Below are 25,168 nucleotides of genomic sequence, written 5' to 3'. Positions count from 1 at the left end.
CTTTCATGGGCTTGATCTTTTCTTAAAATATTTGTGCCCATTTCATATTTTGTACAATATAAAAATGAAGATATAAATATATTATTTTGACATTAGCCTGAGATATTGAGAGGCAGAGCTGACTAGATACATTTTTTCTAATCACATTTTCTCTGAAAAATGACAATACTGGAAGCACAGGTATACAAACTTCACATAAAAATAGAGAAAACAGCAAATACTAACTGCTTATAAAAATACTGGTGAAACATTTACATTTTTACACAGGTAAATATCTTTCTTTTTACAGAGGCAAATCACTTTTATTGTGTGAAACACACACACACACACACACACACACACACACACACACTTACCCTTACACTTTTAGACTCTACTGTTTGTAACAGTGCTGACCACCATGTTGTTTTTCAAGGGTTAGAAGGTATGTGATAAGTGTTCCAAAAAATAACACCATAATTACCAACAGAATATTTAATTTTTTCAGGAACTTAACCTCGGCATACAGCTTTAACTGGCTCTCACTCAGATGAGATACCTGAACAGAAATACAAACATATGAAAATAATTGTTTTCATTTTTCTGAAAATATTATGTACACACAAATCAAATATCTGGCAGAAAAGAGCCCAACTGGAACCTTAAACTTTAATTTAAAATGAAAAGGAGGATGACAGAAGAAGACTGTCCCACAGGCAAGCAGCGTATAAAAGTCTAGTTATCAAACAAAAGCGCTGGCAGGTCGATAGACGCACAAACATACACACAAAATTCAAGCTTTCGCAACGTACGGTTGCTTCATCAGGAAAGAGGGAAGGAGAGGGAAAGATGAAAGGAGGTGGGTTTTAAGGGAGAGGGTAAGGAGTCATTCCAATCCCAGGAGCAGAAAGACTTACCTTAGGGGGGAAAAAAGGATAGGTATATACTCGCTCGCACGTACGCACACATATCCACCCATACATATACAGACACAAGCAGACATATTTAAAGCCAAAGAGTTTGGGCAGAGATGTCAGTCGAGGCGGAAGTGCAGAAGCAAAGATGATGTTGAATGACAGGTGAGGTATGAGTGGCGGCAACTTGAAATTAGCGGAGATTGAGGCCTGGTGGATAACGAGAAGAGAGGATATATTGAAGGGCAAGTTCCCATCTCCGGAGTTCGGATAGGTTGGTGTTAGTGGGAAGTATCCAGATAACCCGGACGGTGTAACACTGTGCCAAGATGTGCTGGCTGTGCACCAAGGCATGTTTAGCCACAGGGTGATCCTCATTACCAACAAATACTGTCTGCCTGTGTCCCTTCACGCGAATAGACAGTTTGTTGCTTGTCATTCCCACATAGAAAGCGTCACAGTGTAGGCAGGTCAGTTGGTAAATCACGTGAGTGCTTTCACACGTGGCTCTGCCTTTGATCGTGTACACCTTCCGGGTTACAGGACTGGAGTAGGTGGTGGTGGGAGGGTGCATGGGACAGGTTTTACACCGGGGGCGGTTACAAGGGTAGGAGCCAGAGGGTAGGGAAGGTGGTTTGGGGATTTCATAGGGATGGACCAAGAGGTTACGAAGGTTAGGTGGACGGCGGAAAGACACTCTTGGTGGAGTGGGGAGGATTTCATGAAGGATGGATCTCATTTCGGGGCAGGATTTTAGGAAGTCGTATCCCTGCTGGAGAGCCACATTCAGAGTCTGATCCAGTCCCGGGAAGTATCCTGTCACAAGTGGGGCACTTTTGGGGTTCTTCTGTGAGAGGGTTTGAGGGGATGAGGAAGTGGCTCTGGTTATTTGCTTCTGTACCAGGTCGGAAGGGTAGTTGCGGGATGTGAAAGCTGTTTTCAGGTTGTTGGTGTAATGGTTCAGGGATTCAGGACTGGAGCAGATTCGTTTGCCATGAAGGCCTAGGCTGTAGGGAAGGGACCGTTTGATATGGAATGGGTGGCAGCTGTCATAATGGAGGTACTGTTGCTTGTTGGTGGGTTTGATGTGGACGGATGTGTGAAGCTGGCCATTGGACAGATGGAGGTCAACGTCAAGGAAAGTGACATGGGATTTGGAGTAGGACCAGGTGAATCTGATGGAACCAAAGGAGTTGAGGTTGGAGAGAAAATTCTGGAGTTGTTCTTCACTGTGAGTCCAGATCATGAAGATGTCATCAATAAATCTGTACCAAACTTTGGGTTGGCAGGCTTGGGTAACCAAGAAGGCTTCCTCTAAGCGACCCATCAATAGGTTGGCATACGAGGGGGCCATCCTGGTACCTATGGCTGTTCCCTTTAATTGTTGGTATGTCTGGCCTTCAAAAGTGAAGAAGTTGTGGGTCAGGATGAAGCTGGCTAAGGTGATGAGGAAAGAGGTTTTAGGTAGGGTGGCAGGTGATCGGCGTGAAAGGAAGTGCTCCATTGCAGTGAGGCCCTGGACGTGCGGGATATTTGTGTATAGGGAAGTGGCATCAATGGTTACAAGGATGGTTTCCGGGGGTAACAGACTGGGTAAGGATTCCAGGCGTTCATCAAAGACACCAACCACTTTCTTGAAGGATGGGAGACTGCATGTAATGGGTTGAAGGTGTTGATCTACGTAGGCAGAGATACTTTCTGTGGGGGCTTGGTAACCAACTACAATGGGGCGGCCGGGATGTTTGGGTTTGTGAATTATAGGAAGTAGGTAGAAGGTAGGAGTGCAAGGTGTCTGTGGGGTCAGGAGTTTGTTGGAGTCAGGTGAAAGGTTTTGTAGGGGGCCTAAGGTTCTGAGGATTCCTTGAAGTTCCGCCTGGACATCAGGAATGGGATTACCTTGGCAAACTTTGTATGTAGAGTCGTCTGAAAGCTGACACAGTCCCTCAGCCACATACTCCCGACGATCAAGTACCACGATCGTGGAACCCTTGTCAGCCGGAAAAATGATGATGGATCGGTCAGCTTTCAGATCACGGATAGCCTGGGCTTCGGCTGTGGTGATGTTGGTAGTAGGATTAAGGTTTTTCAAGAAAAATTGAGAGGCAAGGCTGGAAGTGAGAAATTCCTGGAAGGTTTGGAGAGGGCGATTTTGAGGAAGAGGAGGTGGGTCTCGCTGTGACGGAGGACGGAAGTGTTCCAGGCAGGGTTCAATTTGGATAGTGTTTTGGGGAGTTGGATCATTAGGAGTGGGATCAGGATTATTTTTCTTTGTGGCAAAGTGGTATTTCCAGCAGACCCTACGAGTGTAGGACAGTAAATCTTTGACAAGGGCAGTTTGGTTGAATCTGACCAAGAGTGTCTTTCCGCTGTCCACCTAACCTTCATAACCTCTTGGTTCATCCCTACGAAATCCCCAAACCACCTTTCCTACCCTCTGGCTCTTACCCTTGTAACCGCCCCCGGTGTAAAACCTGTCCCATGCACCCTCCCACCACTACCTACTCCAGTCCTGTAACCCGGAAGGTGTATACGATCAAAGGCAGAGCCACGTGTGAAAGCACCCACGTGATTTACCAACTGACCAGCCTACACTGTGACGCTTTCTATGTGGGAACGACCAGCAACAAACTGTTCATTCGCATGAATGGACACAGGCAGACAGCGTTTGTTGGTAATGTGGATCTTCCTGTGGCTAAACATGCCTTGGTGCACGGCCAGCACATCTTGGCACAGTGTTACACCGTCCGGGTTATCTGGATACTTCCCACTAACACCAACCTATCCAAACTCCGGAGATGAGAACTCACCCTTCAGTATATCCTCTCTTCTCGATATCCGCCAGGCCTCAACCTCCGCTAATTTCAAGTTGCCGCCACTCATACCTCACCTGTCATTCAACAACTTCTTTGCCTCCGTACTTCCGCCTCGACTGACATCTCTGCCCAAACTCTTTGCCTTTAAATATGTCTGCTTGTGTGTGTGTGTGTGTGTGTGTGTGTGTGTGTGTGTGTACCTATCCTTTTTTCCCCCTAAGGCAAGTCTTTCCGCTCCCAGGATTGGAATGACTCCTTACCCTCTCCCTTAAAACCCACATCCTTTCATCTTTCCTTCTCCTTCCCTCTTTATATTTATATCATGATGCAATAAAGTATGACACTAAAAATCAATTAATAAAAATTCAAAACTGGTGGGGCAGGCTATCGATCCAGGACACATTGACCCTCCCATCTCCATCACTTTAGGGATGAGACTCAGCAATTTACAAAATTTCAAGACTGATGTTGCACTGGTGTCAGTGTAAGCGAGGATGGTGGGCTGAGCTCCAACAAAACTGAGGGTGCCATTACACCAATATATAGAACATATGTAGCCAAAATATGCAGAACCAAAAGTGGCACACCAGAGTGATGACTGTTCATGACTAAGATGAACCAAATGTTAGTGGTTAGTAACCCACGTGCAATCTGGCGAGCAACACTTCCTTCCATCAGTGTGGTTGGCATGAAGTCAACCATGCCTGCGGCGTCAATTTCAGTGACTGCAGTTTGGTGTTTGTTGCGACTATTTGGTTTCCCAATGATGCACAATTCTTCAGTCATACAATGAGATGACGGCTGGCAACAGAACGGCACACTGACACACACCACTTCTTAGACTTCTTTGTCGGCATGACATTTCCCTATACCCTGATGCATCCAGGCACCAAGCAAAAGGCTATCTCTCTGCCTCATACTTGTAACTGAAGAAAACAGATTTGTAAAAACACTGGAGTAGAAGTTTTCTTCAAATGTTTCAAGCTTAAAATCTCTTTGATGGAAACTTGTTCCATCCTTTTCCACGTATTTAGAGGTCTGATGTATCCAGATCCATGAATGAGCATGTATCCAAATGGCTTGGTTGCATAGGGCCAATTCCTGAACAGCCGCTCGAAATTGGGGTGGACCGTGCACTGAACACTGCTGACTGAGGCAATGCTAGTATTTTCAGGGCCTGCTGAGCCAGAAGGCAGCACTGCCAAATCTGGTGTGGTGGTTTACTAGAATCTGCACAAAAACTCTGAACTGGGCTGGTGTGACAGGCTCCAGTTGCAGGAGCGCCTACTTACAAAAAATATTGTAGGGGGCCCATATTGGGAGTCTTGCCCCAGGAAATTTTCTTAATTTTAGATGAAAAATAGTGCGTTTTAAAGCATTTTAGAGTCATATGATAAACATTAGAACCCAAAAAACTGGACCCTCGATAACTCTACACTCCAGGGAACTCGGCAAGGCTGACACTTTGGCTTTGAAAGAAGAAACAAAACGAACACCCACTGTACTTTCATAAAAAGCTAACTGAATTTACAGGAATAATCCTGCATATAGACTATTACAGAACACTAAATATATAGCTCTGAAAAGACTGAAATTGTATTTAAATAAATCCTAAACTATCATTAAAAGAATAAAGCATAAAATATTGCTGTCACACAGTAATAGCACTTTGATTAAGGAGTGAAGTAGTTCATTTAAGCTTACTTTGAATAAGGCTCAAGGTTCATTAAATAAAAACAGTATCCTAAAGTTAAGGCTTTAATGCAGTTAATAAAGTTAATACAGTATGCCTAATACTTTCAGTCGAAAAGTAAGTAAATAGCGGGTTTTAATTGGGTCTTACACCGTAAAAATATTTAGGTATTTGAAAAAAACTAATACAGCACTATAGTAATACAGTACTAAACTAGTACTTATATTTTGAAACTGAAAATTTAACATTATGTATGTATTGAATTCTATATTTTATAAAGATTTTTATTATTGCTCTAAATGCCATTATTTGAGCTCGAGTGTCTAGAAAGGTGCAAATGTCGAACGTCTGACTGTATTACTGAATATGAAGTCGTCAGTGACTGGTTGGATATCCAATTCATCCAAAACATCTTGGTGGGCATGAAAAATAGCCAAGTTGTTGAATCACTTCTGTTCCAGTGTTGATCGGAGATATGACTTCAGACGTCTAAGGGTGCTAAATGACCTTTCTGCTGTTCACATAACATTTCTCCAACTTCAGGCTCTTGTGTAATTTACTTTCTTATGTCACACTTTTTTTAGACCAGCTTTTTTTTATTAGTGATATCAGCTAACATATTCAAGTGTAAGTGTGCAGTCTTTTAATGTCTAGGTCATTTTTTAAAAACTCAGTTGATTTTTCCAAATTTGTTTAACCTCTGTTTACTAAAAGCAAGCCACTCAGTAATGCAAGATTGCACCATTTCACAAACTTCAATGTAAATAGCTTTGTAGTATTCCTTTGGGGTTTTGAAAGTGTGTGGCGAGCTGGCTTCGTTGTTTTCATACTTCTTTGGTATACTTCGATTCCGAAGTGAAGGATCATCAACTTGTGAAGGTTTTTCTTTTAAACACAATTCCCAAAAGTGTTCAAAACTATCACGTCTTCCATTCAATATATAAATCAAGCCTTCATATATTTTTCCAGATCATCAACACTTAGATGAGGGCACTGAATTTTTTCAGTGACATCCTCCACTAGGTTCATTGCAAGGCAATAAAGATGCAAAAAGAAATAAGTCTTTAAAGGCAACATTGACTCAAGGTACCCTGCACATTTGCAACCTGCCTCTGTTTTGTCCTCTGAAGAACAACTAGAGTTTTTTGAAACATTTTCTGCAAAGTTTTTCAATATTCTCAAGATACTAGAAGCTCACATAGTCCATCGAGTCAGGCAAAGGGGTCATAGACCAGCGTGGTCGCTGGCGCTCTCACAGTGCATGCTTCTGGAAAGTCCCATCCTTTTGTTGGATTCCCTTACAGTGTTTATTAAGGCCTTGGCTAAAGCCATAATATCCCTCAGATTTAAGATGGCACAGACTGCCTACAACTGCCAAGTCTAAACTGAGAGCAGTGCAGTGCACATGATGTACTTCTGGTTGTATATCTATACTAACTTTTTTAGTCCTTTGAACTTACCATCATAACACTGTCCTCTTAAGTTATCCATTGACAAATCAAGACGAGCCAAAAAAGTCTTAAAATACTAGACAAAGTTTGTGATTCAGTGTTGGGGGTCTTGTATAACCCAATACAGTCTTCATTGATGATTAAGGTATCATCTACAGCACGAATACAAAATAACACTTATTTGTGAATCGAAGAAGCTTTTGTTTCGTCAACCATAATAGGAAAATGTTCATTCTTCTTGACTGAAGCCAATACCTTTCTCAACACAGACTTTCCTAGTAGATCAATGATCTCGTTTTGAATATCGTGGGATGTCTACTTATACCCCGAATGTCCTCCTTTTGGAGTTCCTACAACTGAAAAATAATTTGAGTTTACATTTTTGTGCCCTGTAATTGCTAGTCCTTGTCGGCATAGAAATTTTATGGTAGTAAAAATTGTCTCTAGAGCTAAACGGCCTTTCTTCATATCACTATCTACAGGGTGTTTCAAAAATGACCGGTATATTTGAAATGGCAATAAAAACTAAACGAGCAGCGATAGAAATACACCGTTTGTACTGTTGTCCCAAGCATATTGCAACATTTTCAGGCGGACAAACTTTCGAAATTACAGTAGTTACAATTTTCAACAACAGATGGCGCTGCAAGTGATGTGAAAGATATAGAAGACAACGCAGTCTGTGGGTGCGCCATTCTGTACGTCGTCTTTCTGCTGTAAGCGTGTGCTGTTCACAACGTGCAAGTGTGCTGTGGACAACATGGTTTATTCCTCAGAACAGAGGATTTTTCTGGTGTTGGAATTCCACCGCCTAGAACACAGTGTTGTTGCAACAAGACGAAGTTTTCAATGGAGGTTTAATGTAACCAAAGGACCAAAAAGCGATACAATAAAGGATCTGTTTGAAAAATTTCAACGGACTTGGAACGTGATGGATGAACGTGCTGGAAAGGTAGGGCAACCGCGTACGGCAACCACAGAGGGCAACGCGCAGCTAGTGCAGCAGGTGATCCAACAGCGGCCTCGGGCTTCCATTCGCTGTGTTGCAGCTGCGGTCCAAATGACGCCAACATCCACGTATCTTCTCATGCGCCAGAGTTTACACCTCTATCCATACAAAATTCAAATGCGGCAACCCCTCAGCGCCACTACCATTGCTGCATGAGAGACATTCGCTAACGATATAGTGCACAGGATTGATGACGGCGATATGCATGTAGGCAGCATTTGGTTTACTGACGAAGCTTATTTTTACCTGGACGGCTTCATCAATAAACAGAACTGGCGCATATTGGGAACCGAAAAGCACCATGTTGCAGTCCTATTGTCCCTGCATCCTCAAAAAGTACTGGTCTGGGCCGCCATTTCTTCCAAAGGAATCATTGGCCCATTTTTCAGATCCGAAACGATTACTGCATCACGCTATCTGGACATTCTTCGTGAATTTGTGGCGGTACAAACTGCCTTAGACGACACTGCGAACACCTCGTGGTTTATGCAAGATGGTGCCCGGTCACATAGCACGGCCGACGTCTTTAATTTCCTGAATGAATATTTCGATGATCCTGTGATTGCTTTGGGCTATCCGAAACATACAGGAGGCGGCGTGGATTTGTCTCCCTATTCACCAGACATGAACCCTGTGAGTCTTTCTGTGGGGACACTTTAAGGACCAGGTGTACTGCCAGAATCCAGAAACAATTGAATAGTTGAAGCAGTACATCTCATCTGCATGTGAAGCCATTCCGCCAGACACGTTGTCAAAGGTTTCGGGTAATTTCATTCAGAGACTACGCCATATTATTGCTATGCATGGTGGATATGTGGAAAATATCGTACTATAGAGTTTCCCAGACCGCAGCACCATCTATTGTTGAAAATTGTAACTACCCTAATTTCGAAAGTTTGTCTGCCTGAAAATGTACTGTTGTCCCAAGCATATTGCAACAAACGGTGTATTTCTATCGTAGCTCGTTTAGTTTGTATTGCCGTTTCAAATATACAGGTCATTTTTAAAACACCCTGTAACTGTTCATTCAATTGGGAGGCCACACTTCGGTTAGTGATAGAATTTAGTTTCAGAACACCTTCATGCATAAACGTATTTTCATGAAGATTGAATATTCCCAAAGCCTTTCTCCAGTTAGAAAACCCTCTGGAGGTAAATAAACCTTTTTTGAAGGAAATTTTAATAGATTTTTAGCACCTTACTTTGAAGGTTTTGCAAAAAACCTTTCAGTAGATGCTTCATATTCTATCCATGTGTGTTTGGTCAACCAAGACTATCTGAAATGATCTTCTCTTGCTGGACTGTCCAGGTTTTGGTTGTGAACAGTCCTTGCCTGAAGACGATGAAGCAATTAACACAATAATTGGAGGTTGACTTGCAGCATCATCAGCTTCCAAGTACACCTTTTTGGTAACAGATTTATCCATTGCAAACTTAATTCACAATACACTAAGAGACTAAAGTAAACGAATAAAATATAATCATATAAAATAGTCCACTAGACACTGAAGTCAGAACACTAAACAAGCCTGCAGCATGCACTGAACAAAATTATCCACACTGAATGACTGACAGCAGGGTGGGCTTAATATAGCCGTGACATCATAATGCCTCGAAGCATAAAGGCGACGTGAGGCAGACGGTTCCAAGGTGCTTCTGCTCCAGTTCTTTTGATGTCGCCACTGCCGCAGCACTGATCCCCCCCCCCCCCTCCCCCCTCTCATACCAGCAGCAGCATCAGACTACTGTGAGCCATCATAGCTACTCATAAGAAGAGACTTATTTTAAATTTAATCATCTCTCTTTAGCTTCAACTCCTCTATTTTGTGCATGTTCATGTGGAAAGACTTTCCATGGGATCAACAGGAAGGCCACCTCAGTTCACCTGATGAACAGGTTTCAGGCACTATCTGTGGCTGACAAGGTCCATAAGCCAGACGCACTAGCTCACCCTGTTCCAGAGAAAGCCTCTCAGCTTGCAAGGTCTGGGCATTCACAGACAGTGGGATTACCAGCAATTCAGAGCTCTAACATTAGCTGCATAATGGGGCCTTTTAGAGATATGGCTGCAAAGGTTGGGAAGGAACCTACTGCGCACACTCTGAATACTGGGAGCAGTCATTCCAGATGTGGAATGGATGCTTCCAGTTGCCACTGAAGAGCACAAGGTACAGTCAACTGCAGTTGGTGGCTTTGTGTTGGTACTAATGATGATGTTGTTGTTGTTGTTGTTGTTGTTGTTGTTGTGGTCTTCAGTCCTGAGACTGGTTTGATGCAGCTCTCCATGCTACTCTAGCCTGTGCAAGCTTCATCATCTCCCAGTACCTACTGCAACCTACATCCTTCTGAATCTGCTTGATGTATTCATCTCTTTGTCTCCCTCTACGATTTTTACCCTCCACACTGGCCTCCAATACTAAATTGGTGATCCCTTGATGTCCTACCAACCAATCCCTTCTTCTAGTCAAGTTGTGCCACAAACTTCTCTTCTCCCCAATCCTATTCAATACCTCCTCACTAGTTATGTGATCTACCCATCTAATCTTCAGCATTCTTCTGTAGCACCACATTTCGAAAGCTTCTATTCTCTTCTTGTCAAAACTATTTATCGTCCATGTTTCACTTCTATACATGGCTACGCTCCATACAAATACTTTCAGAAAAGACTTCCTGACACTTCAGTCTATACTCGATGTTAACATATTTCTCTTCTTCAGAAACGCTTTCCTTGCCATTGCCAGTCTACATTTCATATCCTCTCTACTTCGACCATCATCAGTTATTTTTCTCCCCAAATAGCAAAACTATTACTACTGTAAGTGTCTCATTTCCTAATCTAATTCCCTCAGCATCACCTGACTTAATTTGACTACATTCCATTATCCTTGTTTTGCTTTTCTTGATGTTCATCTTATATCCTCCTTTCAAGACACTGTCCATTCCGTTCAACACCTCTTCCAAGTCCTTTGCTGTCGCTGACAGAATTACAATGTCATCGGCGAACCTCAAAGTTTTTATTTCTTCTCCATGTATTTTAATACCTACTCCAAATTTTTCTTTTGTTTCCTTTACTGCTTGTTCAATATACAGATTGAATAACATCGGGGAGAGGCTACTACCCTGTCTCACTCCCTTCCCAACCACTGCTTCCCTTTCATGCCCCTCGACTCTAATAACTGCCATCTGCTTTCTGTACAAATTGTAAATAGCCTTTCGCTTCCTGTATTTTACCCCTGCCACCTTTAGAATTTGAAAGAGAATATTCCAGTCAGAAGCTTTCTCTAACTCCACAAATGCTAGAAACGTAGGTTTGCCTTTTCTTAATCTTTCTTTTAAGGTAAGTCGTAATCTCAGTATTGCCTCACGTGTTCCAGTATTTCTACGGAATCCAAACTGATCTTCCCCGAGGTCGGCTTCTACTAGTTTTTCCATTCGTCCGTAAATAATTCGTGTTAGTATTTTGCAGCTTTGATTTATTAAACTGATAGTTTGGTAATTTTCACATCTGCCAACACCTGCTTTCTTTGGCATTGGAAATAATATATTCTTCTTGAAATCTTACAGTATTTCGTCTGTTTCATACATCTTGCTCACCAGATGGTAGAGTTTTGTCAGGACTGGCTCTCCCAAGGCTGTCAGTAGTTCCAATGGAATGTTGTCTACTCCGGGGCCTTGTTTCGACTCAGGTCTTTCAGTGCTCTGTCAAACTCTTCACGCAGAATCATATCTCCCATTTCATCTTCATCTACATCCTCTTCCATTTCCATAATATTGTCCTGAAGTACATCGCCCTTGTATAGACCCTCTATATACTCCTTCCACCTTTCTGCTTTCCCTTCTTTGCTTAGAACTGGGTTTCCATCTGAGCTCTTGATATTCGTACAAGTGGCTCTCTTTTCTCCAAATGTCTCTTTAATTTTCCTGTAGGCAGTATCTATCTTACCCCTAGTGAGATAAGCCTCTGCATCCTTACATTTGTCATCTAGCCATCCCTGCTTAGCCATTTTGCACTTCCTGTCGATCTCATTTTTGAGACGTTTGTACTCCTTTTTGCCTGCTTCATTTACTGCATTTTTATATTTTCTCCTTTCATCAATTAAATTCAGTATTTCTTCTGTTACCCAAGGATTTCTACTAGCCCTCGTCTCTTTACCTACTTGATCCTCTGCTGCCTTCACTACTTCATCCCTCAAAGCTACCCATTCTTCTTCTACTGTATTTCTTTCCCCCATTCCTGTCAATTGTTCCCTTATGCTCTCCCTGAAACTCTGTACAACCTCTGGTTCTTTCAGTTTATCCAGATCCCATGTCCTTAAATTCCCACCTTTTTGCAGTTTCTTCAGTTTTAATCTACAGGTCATAACCAATAGATTGTGGTCAGAGTCCACATCTGCCCCTGGAAATGTCTTACAATTTAAAACCTGGTCCCTAAATCTCTGTCTTACCATTATATAATCTATCTAATACCTTTTAGTATCTCCTGGGTTCTTCCATGTATACAACCTTTCACGATTCTTAAACCAAGTGTTAGTTATGATTAAGTTGTGCTCTGTGCAAAATTCTACCAATCGGCTTCCTCTTTCATTTCTTAGCCCCAATCCATATCCACCTACTACGTTTCCTTCTCTCCCTTTTCCTACACTAATTCCAGTCACCCATGACTATTAAATTTTCATCTCCCTTCACTATCTGAATAATTTCATCATACATTTCTTCAATTTCTTCATCATCTGTAGAGCTAGTTGGCATATAAACTTGTACTACTGTAGTAGGTGTGGGCTTTGTATCTATCTTGGCTACAATAATGAGTTCACTATGCTGTTTGTAGTAGCTTACCCGCATTCCTATTTTCCTATTCATTATTAAACCTACTCCTGCATTACCCCTATTTGATTTGGTGTTTATAACCCTGTGCTCACCTGACCAGAAGTCTTGTTCCTCCTGCCACCGAACTTCACTAATTCCCACTATATCTAACTTTAACCTATCCATTTCCTTTTTTAAATTTTCTAACCTATCTGCACAATTAAGGGATCTGACATTCCACGCTCCAATCCGTAGAATGCCAGTTTTCTTTCTCTTGATAACGACATTCTCTTGAGTAATCCCCGCCCGGAGATCCGAATGGGGGACTATTTTACCTCTGGAATATTTTACCAAAGAGGACGCCATCATCATTTAATCATACAGTAAAGCTGCATGCCCTCGGGAAAAATTACGGCCGTAGTTTCCCCTTGCTTTCAGCTGTTCGCAGTACCAGCACAGCAAGGCCGTTTTGGTTATTGTTACAAGTGGTTATTGTTACAAGGCCAGATCAGTCAATCATCCAGACTGTTGCCCTTGCAACTACTAAAAAGGCTGCTGCCCCTCTTCAGGAACCACACGTTTGTCTGGCCTCTCAACACATATCCCTCCATTGTGGTTGTACCTAGGGTACGGCTGTCTGTATCGCTGAGGCACGCAAGCCTCCCCACCAACGCCAAGGTCCATGGTTCATGATATTTGTTGCTTTAGATCGGAAGAGATTCTCTCTTGTGCTTGATGGCTAGCTGAAGTGAAAGCCTGCCACAATCTTGATTCTGAGATTAAGAGAGAGCTTAACACCTGTAGCATCATTAACAGAACCAACTGTAGTCCTACTGGTACAGAGCCGAGTAGAGAGTCTGAATCAGAGGCTCAGGTGATTCTGTGGCCATGTGGGTTGCAGATTCCTGGACTTTGGCCACAGGGTGGTGGGTTTCTGGGTTCCACTGAATAGGTCAGGGGTCCACTATACACTGGAAGTGGCTGCTCTAGTAGTGGAAGCTGTGTGGAGGGAACTGGACAGTTTTTTTTAGGTTAGAGGGTCTCAGGAAAGTACAGAAAGGGCTTCAGTTTCAAATGGTGCAGGAGAAAGACAGGAAGAGGGTAGACAGAGTAATAATCAATACTTTGCAACTAAAGTGTTGTAGCTGTGTTGGGAAAGAACCAGAGTCTCAAATTCTTATAGGCTAAAGCCAGAAATAAGTACAACCAAAATTTTTACAAGGATCTAATCATTTTCTGAAAGGAGAGATTAAATACTGGTGGTGGTGTATTCACTGCTGTCACAAGTAATTTAACTTGTAGTGACACTGAAGTAGATAGCTCCTATCAGTTAGTATGGGTAGCAGTCATATCTGACAACTGGAATAAATTAATAAATGGTTCCTTTTACAAACCCTCTCTTTCCCCCCCCCCCCAAACTCAGATGATACAGTTGCTGAACAGTTAAAAAAAACTTTAGTCTCACTTCAAATAGGAACCCCACTCATATAATTATAGTTTGTGGTGGCTTTAATCTACCCTCACTGTTGTTGTTGTTATTCTTGTTGTTGTTGTTGTTGTTGTGGTCTTCAGTCCAGAGACTGGTTTGATGCAGCTCTCCATGCTACTCTATCCTGCGCAAGCTTCTTCATCTCCCAGTACCTACCGCAACCTACATCCTTCTGAATCTGCTTAGTGTATTCATCTCTTGGTCTCCCTCTACGATTTTTACCCTCCACTACTAAATTAGTGATTCCTTGATGCCTCAGAACAAGTCCAGGCAACCAATCCCTTCTTCTAGTCACGGTGTGCCACAAATTTCTCTTCTCCCCAATTCTATTCAATTCTTCCTCATTATTTATGTGATCTACCCATCTAATCTTCAGCATTCTTCTGTAGCACCACATTTCGAAAGCTTCTATTCTCTTCTTGTCCAAATTATTTATCGTCCATGTTTCACTTCCATACATGGCCATACTCCATAAATATACTTTCAGAAACGACTTTCTGACACTTAAATCTATAGTTTAGGTTAACAAATTTATCTTCTTCAGAAACATTTTCCTTGCCATTGCCAGCCAGTCTACATGTTATATCCTCTGTACTTCCACCATCATCAGTTATTTTGCTCTCCAAATAGCAAAACTCATTTACTACTTTAAGCGTCTCATTTCCTAATCTAATTCCCTCAGCATCACCCAATTTAATTTGACTACTTTCCATTATCCTCATTTTGCTTTTACTGATGTTCAACGTAGATCTTCCTTCCAAGACACTGTACATTCAATTCAGCTGCTCTTTCAGGTCCTTTGCTGTCTCTGACAGAATTACAATGTCATCAGCGAACCTCAAAGTTTTTATTTCTTCTCCATGGATTTTAATTCCTACTCAAAATTTTTCTTTTGTTTCCTTTATTGCTTGCTCAATATACAGATTGAATAACATCGGGGAGAGGTTACAACCCTGTCTCATTCCCTTCCCAACCACTGCTTCCCTTTCATGCCCCTGGTTTCTGTACAAATTGGAAACAGCCTTTTGCTTCCTGTATTTTACCCCTGTCACCTTCAGAATTTGAAAGAGTATTCCAGTCAATGTTGTCAAAAGCTTTCTGTAAGTCTACAAATGCTACAAACATAGGTTTTCCTTTTCTTAATCTATTTTCTAAGGTAAGTCGTAAGGTCAGTATTGCCTCACATGTCCCAACATTTCTACAGAATCCAAACATATCTTCCCCAATGTCGGTGTCTACCAGTTTTTCCATTCATCTGTAAGTTGGTGAAAATACATGTTTAAAGTCATTGGTAAGCATGAAACGTCATCTGAAATTTTATTACTGAATGATTTTGCAGAAAATTATTGTGAGTAATTAGTTCAAGAGCCCACCTGAAGTTTAAATGGTTGCAAAAATATACTTGACCGCTTTGCAACACCGAATCCTGTCTATATAGGGAGCGTCAGGGATTAGTGACAAGGTGGTTTTAACTAGACTGAATACTAACATCTCAACCCACTAAAAATTCGACGTAAAATAAACCTAAAAAATAAATAAAAAAATAGAAAGAAACTTCCACATGGGAAAAATATATTAACCATCGGTTGCGAAAGCTAGAAATTCTGTGTGTGGTTGTGTGTGTGTGTGTGTGTGTGTGTGTGTGTGTGTGTGTTTTATTTATTGTGCCTGTCTACCGGCGCTTTCCCGCTTGATAAGTCTTGGAATCTTTGTTTTTAATAAATAAATAAAAATTTGCACAACACCTTCTGAAGCGAGTGTCTCCATTCCTTCCAAACTGACTGACTACGCATAGACCAAATGTGGTTTGAATTAAATAAATTATATTGATGTCAATTTATACCAAATAAATTAATAATAAATGGCACTGATCACCCATGGTACACAAAATAGATCAGAACTCTGTTGCACAAGGAGAGGGGGGGGGGGGGGGGGAGGCCAAATGAAAACTAATGGAAAATCCCAAGATTGGCAAAGTTTTAAAGACATTACAAATTATTTTGCAGGAACTTTAATGCGAGATGCTGTTAATAGTTTGCACAACAATACTCACTCTCAAAATCTGACAGAAAATCCAAAGAGATTCTGGCTCTATGTGAGGTACACCACTGGCAAGGTGCATTCAATACCTTCAATACGCGATAACAATGGTGATGTTACTGATAATTTCACTAAAGCAGATTTACTAATCCAGTTTTCTGAAATTCCTTCACAAAAGGAGACTAAGTAAATATTACAAAATTCAAATCAAGAACAACTGCCAACATGAATAACTTACAAGCAGATCTTATGTGTAGTTCACCAGCTTTAAACAATTAATAAAGGTAAGGCCTCTGGTCCAGATTGTATACTTGTCAGGTTCCTTTCAGAATATGTTGATATAAAAGCTCCATACCTGGCAATCATATACTACTACTCACTCAAAGAAAGGTCTGTACCTAAAGACTGAAAAGTTGCACAAGTCACACCAATACCCCAGAAAGAAAACAGGAGCAACTCACTGAATTACAGACTCATATTACTAACAAGGTTTTGCAATAAGACTTTCGAACATATACTGTGTTGGGACATTATGAATTACCTTGAAGAAAATGATTTGACAAACATGAAACATGAATTCAAAAAATATCATTTTTATGAAACACAACTAGCTCTATTCTCACAAAGTGATGAGTGCTATCGATGAGGGATGTCAAATTGATTCCATACCTTTAGATTTCCAGAAGCATTTTGACACTTTCCTCACAAGCATCTCCTGATCAAATCTGCATGCTTATGGAGTATCATCTCAGATGTGTGACTGAATTCATGATTTCCTGTCAGAAATGCCACAGTTCATAATAACTGATGAAAAGTCATTGAGTGAAATAGAAGTAATCTGTGCCATTTCCCACAGAAGTGTTTTAGGCCCTCTGCTGTTCCTGCTCTGCATAAAGTATCTGTGAGACAATCTGAGAAGCCCTCTTAAAATGTTTGCATATGATGCCGTCATTTACCATCTTATCGAGTCATTGGATTATCAAAACCAACTACAAAATGATTTAGACAAAATATCTATATGATTCAAAAAGTGGGAATTGACTGTAAATAATGAGACATATGAAGTCATCCAAATGATTACTGAAAGAAATCCATTAAATTTATGTTACACACTAAATCATACAAGTCTAAATGCTGTCAACTGAACTGAATACTTAAGGATTACAATCATGAATAACAAATTGGAATGATCACAAAGATAATGTGCAAATCAAAGACTGATTTTTTGGCAGAACACTTAGAAAATGTAACAATGTCTACTAAGATTGCTTGTCCCTCATCTACTGGAGTACTGCTGTGCAGTGTGGGATTTACATTAGATAGGATCGACAGAGGACATCCAAAAATATCAAAGAGAAGCAACTTGTTTCATATTATCATGAAATAGGAGAGAGAGTGCGCTGGATATGATAGACGAATTGGGGTGGCAGTCACTGAAAGTGTTTTTTTTTTCCTGTGGCAGGACATAGTCATGAAATTCCAATCACCTATTTTCTGCTCATAGTGTGAAAACATTTGTAGGTGCCCATCCGTGAGGGAGAAATGATGATCATCACAGAAAGAAAACAGAGTTCACACAGAAAAATTTAAGTGTTTGTTTTTTCCGTATGCTGTTTGAGAATGGGAAGGTAGAGAGGCAGCTTTAAGGTGTTCCATCAACTCTCTGGACTGTTAACAAAGAATCTACACAAATGAGCCAATTAGCTCTGGCCAACAACCAATGAAAAAATTACTTTTTATAATCTGGTTACAGATATCCTGTTTAATAATCATTGCACCATGACTAAAATGTGGAGACAACAGGGATAACTGGTACATAGAATATTGGTTGCTCTGCTTGCTTTATGTATTGGTTTTCCATTGTAGATTAGCTGCCTACACTACACTAGTTTCTCATGAGGTGTATGTGTGCGACAGTACTGACACACCGATACTTCCCATGAGAAAAGCGTGTACTGTAGGCAGCTAATCTGCCTCCTCAATATCTCTATGCAGCGGGGAGCCGAGGGTGATAGAGGCAAAGCATCCCAGTCAACACTGTTGAGAGCTCATCTGGGCAGGTGTCTATGGAAGTGATGCTGAGGGAGGGACAGGAAGATTGGGAAATGGTCACTACCATACATGTCATTGTGAACTCTGCAGTGGATGGACTCTTCAATGGATGGATGGGAAAAGACAAGTGCTGCAGATGGAAAGGTAAATGGACAAGAAAGTTCCATGCACCAACTGAATTGTGTGGGGACACCAGAATTCAAGAGGAAAAGGTAAGGTTGTGCCAGTAAGTTTTCGAGGTCCTTACCACAGCCAGTCATCTTCATTACACCCACAATGGATTATGAGCACTGAAATCACCCAAGATTAGGAAAGGAGGGGGGGAGCTGAGAAACCAATGGAAACAATGTCTTCTAAGGTACTTTACCACTGGGAAGGAGGTAAACATTGCACATAGTAATATCCTGAAACGCCCTTATCTGAACAGTCACAGCCTCCAATGGTGTATCAAGAGGTACAAGTTCACTGTATAGAGTGCCCAGAACGTATGTGCAAACTCTGCCAAACACCGTCATCGGTAGCACGATTCTTATTATATCCCCAGCAGCCACGAAGGGCATGGTCTGCATTGCTGGAAACCAAATCTCTTGAAGGTCAATGCAAATGACAGAGAAAGTGCTTAAAAGATGTCTTAGTTCAGCCATGTAGTGGAAAAAACCACTACAATTCCATTGGAGAATAATATTTTCAATGTACTGTGAGGCTATGAAGGGACCAAGGAGGCAGGTTATGCCTTAGGGTCACCTGCTGCCACTGGCAAGGGGTTCTGGCATCAATACACACAGGTTCTGGTGTCCAAAGTGTGATGCAATGGGGCCTCAGAGGGGCGAAATGGGGGGGGGGGGGGGGAGGTGAGAGGGAGGGTAAGGAGAGTGACTGAATGAGTGGGAGGGAGGGAGGCAATGTGTTTAAAGTATTTGAAGAGTCAAGATCTGTGTCACTCTTACCAACAGTTTACCTGCTTGAACTTAGATTTTTTTTTCCTTGTTAATGCTGAGAGAATTTTAACCCTGGCAGCACAGTGCGTATCTGGCACTTGTTTGGGCTTTTGTTTTTATGCATGTACAGCTCGTCTTTTACTTCGAATTATTTCGCATTTCATTTCATGTCAATGGTGGACTGCATCAGCTACGAACGATTTCGGATTGAGTCAAACTTTATTTTCTGAGCTTTAGGGTCTGTAAAATCATTCATTGATCAGCAAATTTTAAGAGCTGATACAAACACTATTTATTTAAATTTTAAATTACTTAGGTTGAAATTATAGCAGCAACTAGGTTGGTCTTCACCAGTCCAGTGTTGACAATTTATTAATAAATGGTGGAAATATTAATTACTAATCGTGTTGTTGGGTGGCTTTTATATGTCTACCTATATACTCAATCTAACATTTATTTTCTTGATTATGCATACCAGTAAGTTTTTAAAAAAATCATTAACAGGTACAGACAGTGTCAGTGTGACAATGACCCCTAGAATTCAGACAATCCAAATGTATTATTCAGTGGTTACATAACTTTATGGCAGGAGGAAGTGAGTCCAGAATACAAATGACATATTTGTGCAGCAGCTCACAACCAATTAATCTCAACATATTGTTAATTCTGTCAAATTAAGAATGTCCTCAATCAAAAGGTTAGTCCTGGCACTGGACTGATTTATTACGTATGTTTCAACTGACGGTGTTTCACAATCATTTTCCCCAAACTTGTAAACTGGCTTAGCAATTCACATACAAGCAGATTCGTATTTTAACAGACTCTGGACGCACATTAAATGAGCCATCTATCACATATGCTAAGGAAAGGTGAAAAGATCAATCAACAGCATATAATACCCTTTAACTGAGCAGGTGTTGAACCCCAAGCTTCTGTACTTAAGAAATTTGGCCAATGAGCTGTCAAGTCAATTTTTTTCCACATTAATAGTTTTGTTAAGTGGTACTGCTTCACTTAGTACTTCACTCTCTCTTGTGGAGAGAGGTCTCTGAGCTGTGGAAAGAAATCTAGGACATACATTTTATTTACTAGAAACAAAGATGACTGAAGACGTAGTTACTTACACTTGATGAGAATTGTTTTACTTGCTGATCAATATCCATTGTATTTGATGTAAGTGCAGAGCCATTCCGAGCAGAGGAGTCGCTTGAAGATGGAATGTGGCATTTTAATCTGTGCTGACACACTGGTTTTCCTGCAGCTTGCTGTTTAAAATAAAGAGAGAAATATCAGTAAATGGTATCAATGTTCAATCACCCCACAGAACAGCAACCTTTAATTATTTTCCAAGCACCCCTAACTGGAAAGTAATTTATTTAGACATTGCAATGTTATTGTTACATTAATGTATCTAAACTCAAGTCATATTTAACCTTTTTGCAGCTGCAGGCATACATGTATGCCCAGCAGATAGAAACACCTGACAACTAAGGGTATACATTTATGTCAGTGCTTGGAAGCAGGTCAACATACACTATGGAACAGCAACTCGCTGTCGTCCACGTTTCAACATTCCTGCTCCTCTTCTTGTGGGAAAGTTTTAAAGCTTTAGCCACACCTGGTTTCTTTATGCTTTCAAGTCTACCTATTAGATGCAATTTGATTTCTTAACCTACCCAAGACAAAAGACAAATCTGGCAGGAATTATCCTAATGAACTGAGGTATTAGATGTAGCAAAAGAAAAAAGTGCAGCAAAGTATGTGCAGTTTCTCAGCAACACACACTGCCACACAGAACAGCATATGTCCAAGTTTTGGGTATGTTCACTAGGAACAAGTCACTTTAACTCCATATATCTTTAAACATATTTGTCTGGTGCTAATGAAATTTTAGTTGGTTATAAGCACATACATTGGTGGTGTAAATTTCTAGTTACATAATTTCTACTCACAAATGAAATTCTTATTATTCTAAAATAACTTAACTCAAAATAAAACAGAAAGCTTTGATTAGTTTTGAAGCTCTCTTTTTGTGGTTATCATCAACTGCAACCACTGTGACTGTACAGTGTGATACTGACTTTAAAACGAGTAATAATGAAGAGTAGTTCTATGTGAGCTGGAGTGTGTGATCCTACAGTGGATATAGCCTACAACGGTCATTGGCTAAGTCAGCTGCTAGCCAGCCAGGTGCACAATATCTTTGCCCCTGTTGGCTGGCCAGACAAGTGCGAAAGGGTTAATGACATCAAAATGCAGAAATGATTACATTAATCTGTGAATACACGGTTTTCTGGCGATATATACTACAATATTCTCTGAAGCTTCCAGCTGCATCAAATGGTTTAAAATCCACAAGCCTCAGGCTCAGTACTCCTCCGCCTTTGTCAAGTGGTGACTGTCTTTTGGTTACTGCCACCACCCTTACTATAGCCACACTGCCTTCTGCAGTTCCACTGGTGCATGCTGCAGTGCCATTATAATGTAACGTTTACGTTGCGTGCCCACTGCAACCGGCTTCACACTTCCAGTTGCCAGATCCCAAGCTGTGCTTAGTTGCAAGCTGCCATTTTTATAGAAGGTGTAGGCACAAATTTTTATCTCTATCGCTTCTTTTATTACACTATCCTAGAAACTATTAGTCCATGTAATAACACATCTCTTTGAATGCAACACTATATCTGTTTTTCTAGAGCATGCTCTGCTTCAAATGTACTGAAGGTGAAAGCATCTCTTGTTCTACACAGTACAGTTCAATAGTGCACACATTCTGTCCAAAAAAAAGTGGGCATCACTGGAAGAAAAAGTTATTAAAAAATCTCCTCCCTCAGCCATCTTTACCACTTGCATTGTATCGCATTTCAAAGATTCACAAGAAGAACACACTTCTACACCCCATCATGAGCACCACTGGATCACCGACTTACAGACTTGTGAAACATCTGGCCAGCATCCTTATTCCACACGTTGGTTACTGTAAGCATCACATCAAGAATGTGATGGGCTTCATCAGTCGCGTTACATGAATGAGTCTTGAAGGATGAGAGATTATGGCCAACTTCGATGTGGTGTCGCTATTCACACATGTTGCCATCTAGGATTCTATACATCTGCTCTCCCAGTTATTTGGGGAACTGTTGTGAATTTATTGAAGCAAAGTGTGAAGTCATCGTATTTTTTGTATAATGGAGAATATTTTAATCAGATGGACAGCATCGCAATGGGGAGCCCATCAGCTCCAGTTATAGCCAACCTGTTTATCGAGTACTTTGAGAATGTCACCCTGGACACAGCTCCTGCAAAGCCTAGTTGCTTTTATCATTATGTCGACAACATGTTCATTGCCTGGTCTCCTGAACATGAAGAGCTGGGAAAATTATTGGACCACAACAGTATGCACGAGAACATCAAGTTAATGATAGAGGTAGAGACAAATGGTGTCTTGCTGTTCCTGGATGGTCACACCCACCGTAAAGCAAATGGGTATGTCAGTCGCAGTATTTACTAGAACCCCACCTCATGCAACGATTTCTGCAAGTTAACAGCTATTGCCATGTGCTGCAGAAATGTTCTGTTCTGAAGACCTTAGTGCATTGAGCAGAAGCCATCTCAGATGTTGAAAACCTACACAAGGAATTGAGCCATTTACACCAAGTCTACAAGGAAAATGGCTATAACAACTGCCAGATTTCACAAGTTATGTTTCCGAAAACAAAAAAGCAAAAGGACCCTGGAGGAGGACTAAGAAGCTTGTATTTTTGCCGTTCTGTATCTTAGTAACGGCAAAGATTAGCCAGCTTCCAAAGACAGAAAATATCTTCAGTCTTCAGGGCTCCAACAAAAAATTCGACAGCTCACGAGGGCCTTGCAAGATTATGTAGACCTCCAGATGCCAGGTGCGCGTGAGAGAGAGAGAGAGAGAGAGAGAGAGAGAGAGAGAGAGAGAGAGAGAGAGAGAGTGAGTGATCCTACCGAAATTGCTCTACAAACCGAGATTTGAAATTCCCTTGTACAGTAGTTACTTGCTGTAGTTTTCCCAAGGAAATGACAGGGTGTTCCCCTGTCAAAAAAATGGCATTTGATGACAGTGTCACCTGGCTGCATTCTTGTAAGTTATACGAGAATGTATAGACTGGGAGAATCTCAGGCCTGAAGAACACTATCATTGCTATATTAATATTTACATGCATGTTTATTTAATGATTTGTACAAAATTGCATGTGGATAACTTAAATGTAACTTTTTTCATAACCTTTTATAAATTAACTGGATAGCTCCATTGCTTGTACATAGCAAAACATACCCTCCACAGATCAGCCAATTCTGTTGGACTCATGTTACCAGACTCAACCGGCAGACTCATAATAAGAAATTTCTCTCTTGACAATCCTTGTGCTTGGTAACCAGGTTGTAATGTGATACTGATGGACACAGAAGCAGAAGGCATCAAAGTACCAGTACTTGGTCGTACTCTGAACTTTTCAGGTGATGTAGTTTTTACCTGAAATTTAAAAAAATTAGAAAATTATCTTCACAGCCAAAATCTCTATTAACATGAACTACTTATGAAAAGGATAGCTGCTACTCACCATATAGTCTAGATGCTGACTCGCAGATAGGCACAACAAAAAGACTGACTGTGATTCAGGATCTCTGCTATATGGTGAACAGCAATTATCCTTTTCATAATATTGTTACATTCCATCCTGGATTTTCCATTGTTTAATATACACTACCTCATTGTTCCAGAAAACGCACATGTGCAAAAATTGGTTTATAATCTTTAAATTATCGTCTCTTCTCACCACAAAAGCTTTCAACATCAGCCCTGTTATTATCAAACATAACTTAATATACAGCAAGGAAAGTTGAAATACCTGTTTGTGCTTCGACCAAACTGTTAATACAAAATAACACACTTTTAGTCACTGGCACATGCCATTCTCCATCAGAAGCTACTCTATCAAAGCAACAGTCCTTCATTAACTCTCAGAGAAGTAACCTATGTGGCGAGCGCATATCCCTATGGCCGATAGGGAAAGTACTTTAACATGACATGTAGGTAAGACATAGCAATAAACACACACATATCTGAAGACCAAATATTGGACAGAAACTAGGTCGTAAGTACAACAAAGCTGTCAAGAACTGTCTACATTGACTTGTCATCAGACACTCAAAGACACCAGTCATTTTATGACTGGTACTCATTTTCAAGAAACCTCAGTGAAGCTGAGTCAAGAGGGTGGTAAGGTATTTAATTTTCTGATAGAGCGCCATATGACGATCTCAATGCATCACATTGGAGATCATATAAAAACCAAAGAGCCATTTGTTGAACAAAAGAATTTGCCAGGTGCAAGTAGGACTCCCAAAAATCTTTGGATCCCTGGAACCGACATCTCGTCAGTACCAATGTTGATGGAAGGCAAAAGTGGTTAAGATTGTCGATTCCCAGAGTGGATGATCATCTGTCTATGTACATAATTACATTTGATACGAAACCTAACCCTCCCCCCATGAACCATGTACCTTGTCATTGGTGGGGAGGCTTGTGTGCCTCAATGATACAGATAGCCGTACCGTAGGTGCAACCACAACAGAGGGGTATCCGTTGAGAGGCCAGACAAACGTGTGGTTCCTGAAGAGGGGCAGCAGCCTTTTCAGTAGTTGTAGGGGCAACAGCCTGGATGATTGATCTGGCCTTGTAACAATAACCAAAACGGGCTTGCTGCTGTGGTACTGCAAACGGCTGAAAGCAAGGGGAAAATAGAGCCGTAATTTTTCCCGAGGGCATGCAGCTTTACTGTATGGTTAAATGATGATGGCGTCCTCTCGGGTAAAATATTCTGGAGGTAAAATAGTCCCCCATCCGGATCTCTGGGTGGGGACTACTCAAGAGGACATCGTTATCAGGAGAAAGAAAACTAACATTCTACAGATCGGAGTGTGGAATGTCAGATCCCTTAATCGGCCAGGTAGGT

The 25,168-nt window shown here is 41.0% G+C and overlaps 1 protein-coding gene across 2 annotated transcripts in view; it reads right to left on the bottom strand.

Moving 5' to 3' along the window:
- Positions 1 to 314: 314 nt before the first annotated feature.
- LOC126266847 (motile sperm domain-containing protein 2-like) overlaps positions 315 to 25,168 on the bottom strand; it is a 92,217-nt gene continuing 67,363 nt past the window's right edge. For both annotated transcript variants that reach the window (XM_049971448.1, XM_049971447.1), the window contains 3 exons: positions 23,488 to 23,685; positions 20,309 to 20,449; positions 315 to 538 (listed from right to left, as the gene is read on the bottom strand). In XM_049971448.1, the coding sequence (XP_049827405.1) occupies positions 374 to 538; positions 20,309 to 20,449; positions 23,488 to 23,685 (504 nt within the window). In that variant the 3' untranslated portion in view covers positions 315 to 373. The remainder of the gene's footprint in view (positions 539 to 20,308; positions 20,450 to 23,487; positions 23,686 to 25,168) is intronic.

This window comes from Schistocerca gregaria, chromosome 4 (genome assembly GCF_023897955.1).
Source record: "Schistocerca gregaria isolate iqSchGreg1 chromosome 4, iqSchGreg1.2, whole genome shotgun sequence".
NCBI lineage: Eukaryota > Metazoa > Arthropoda > Insecta > Orthoptera > Acrididae > Schistocerca > Schistocerca gregaria.
The sequence above is the reverse complement of the archived record's forward strand: the minus strand, read 5'-3'. Positions and strand labels throughout refer to the sequence as shown.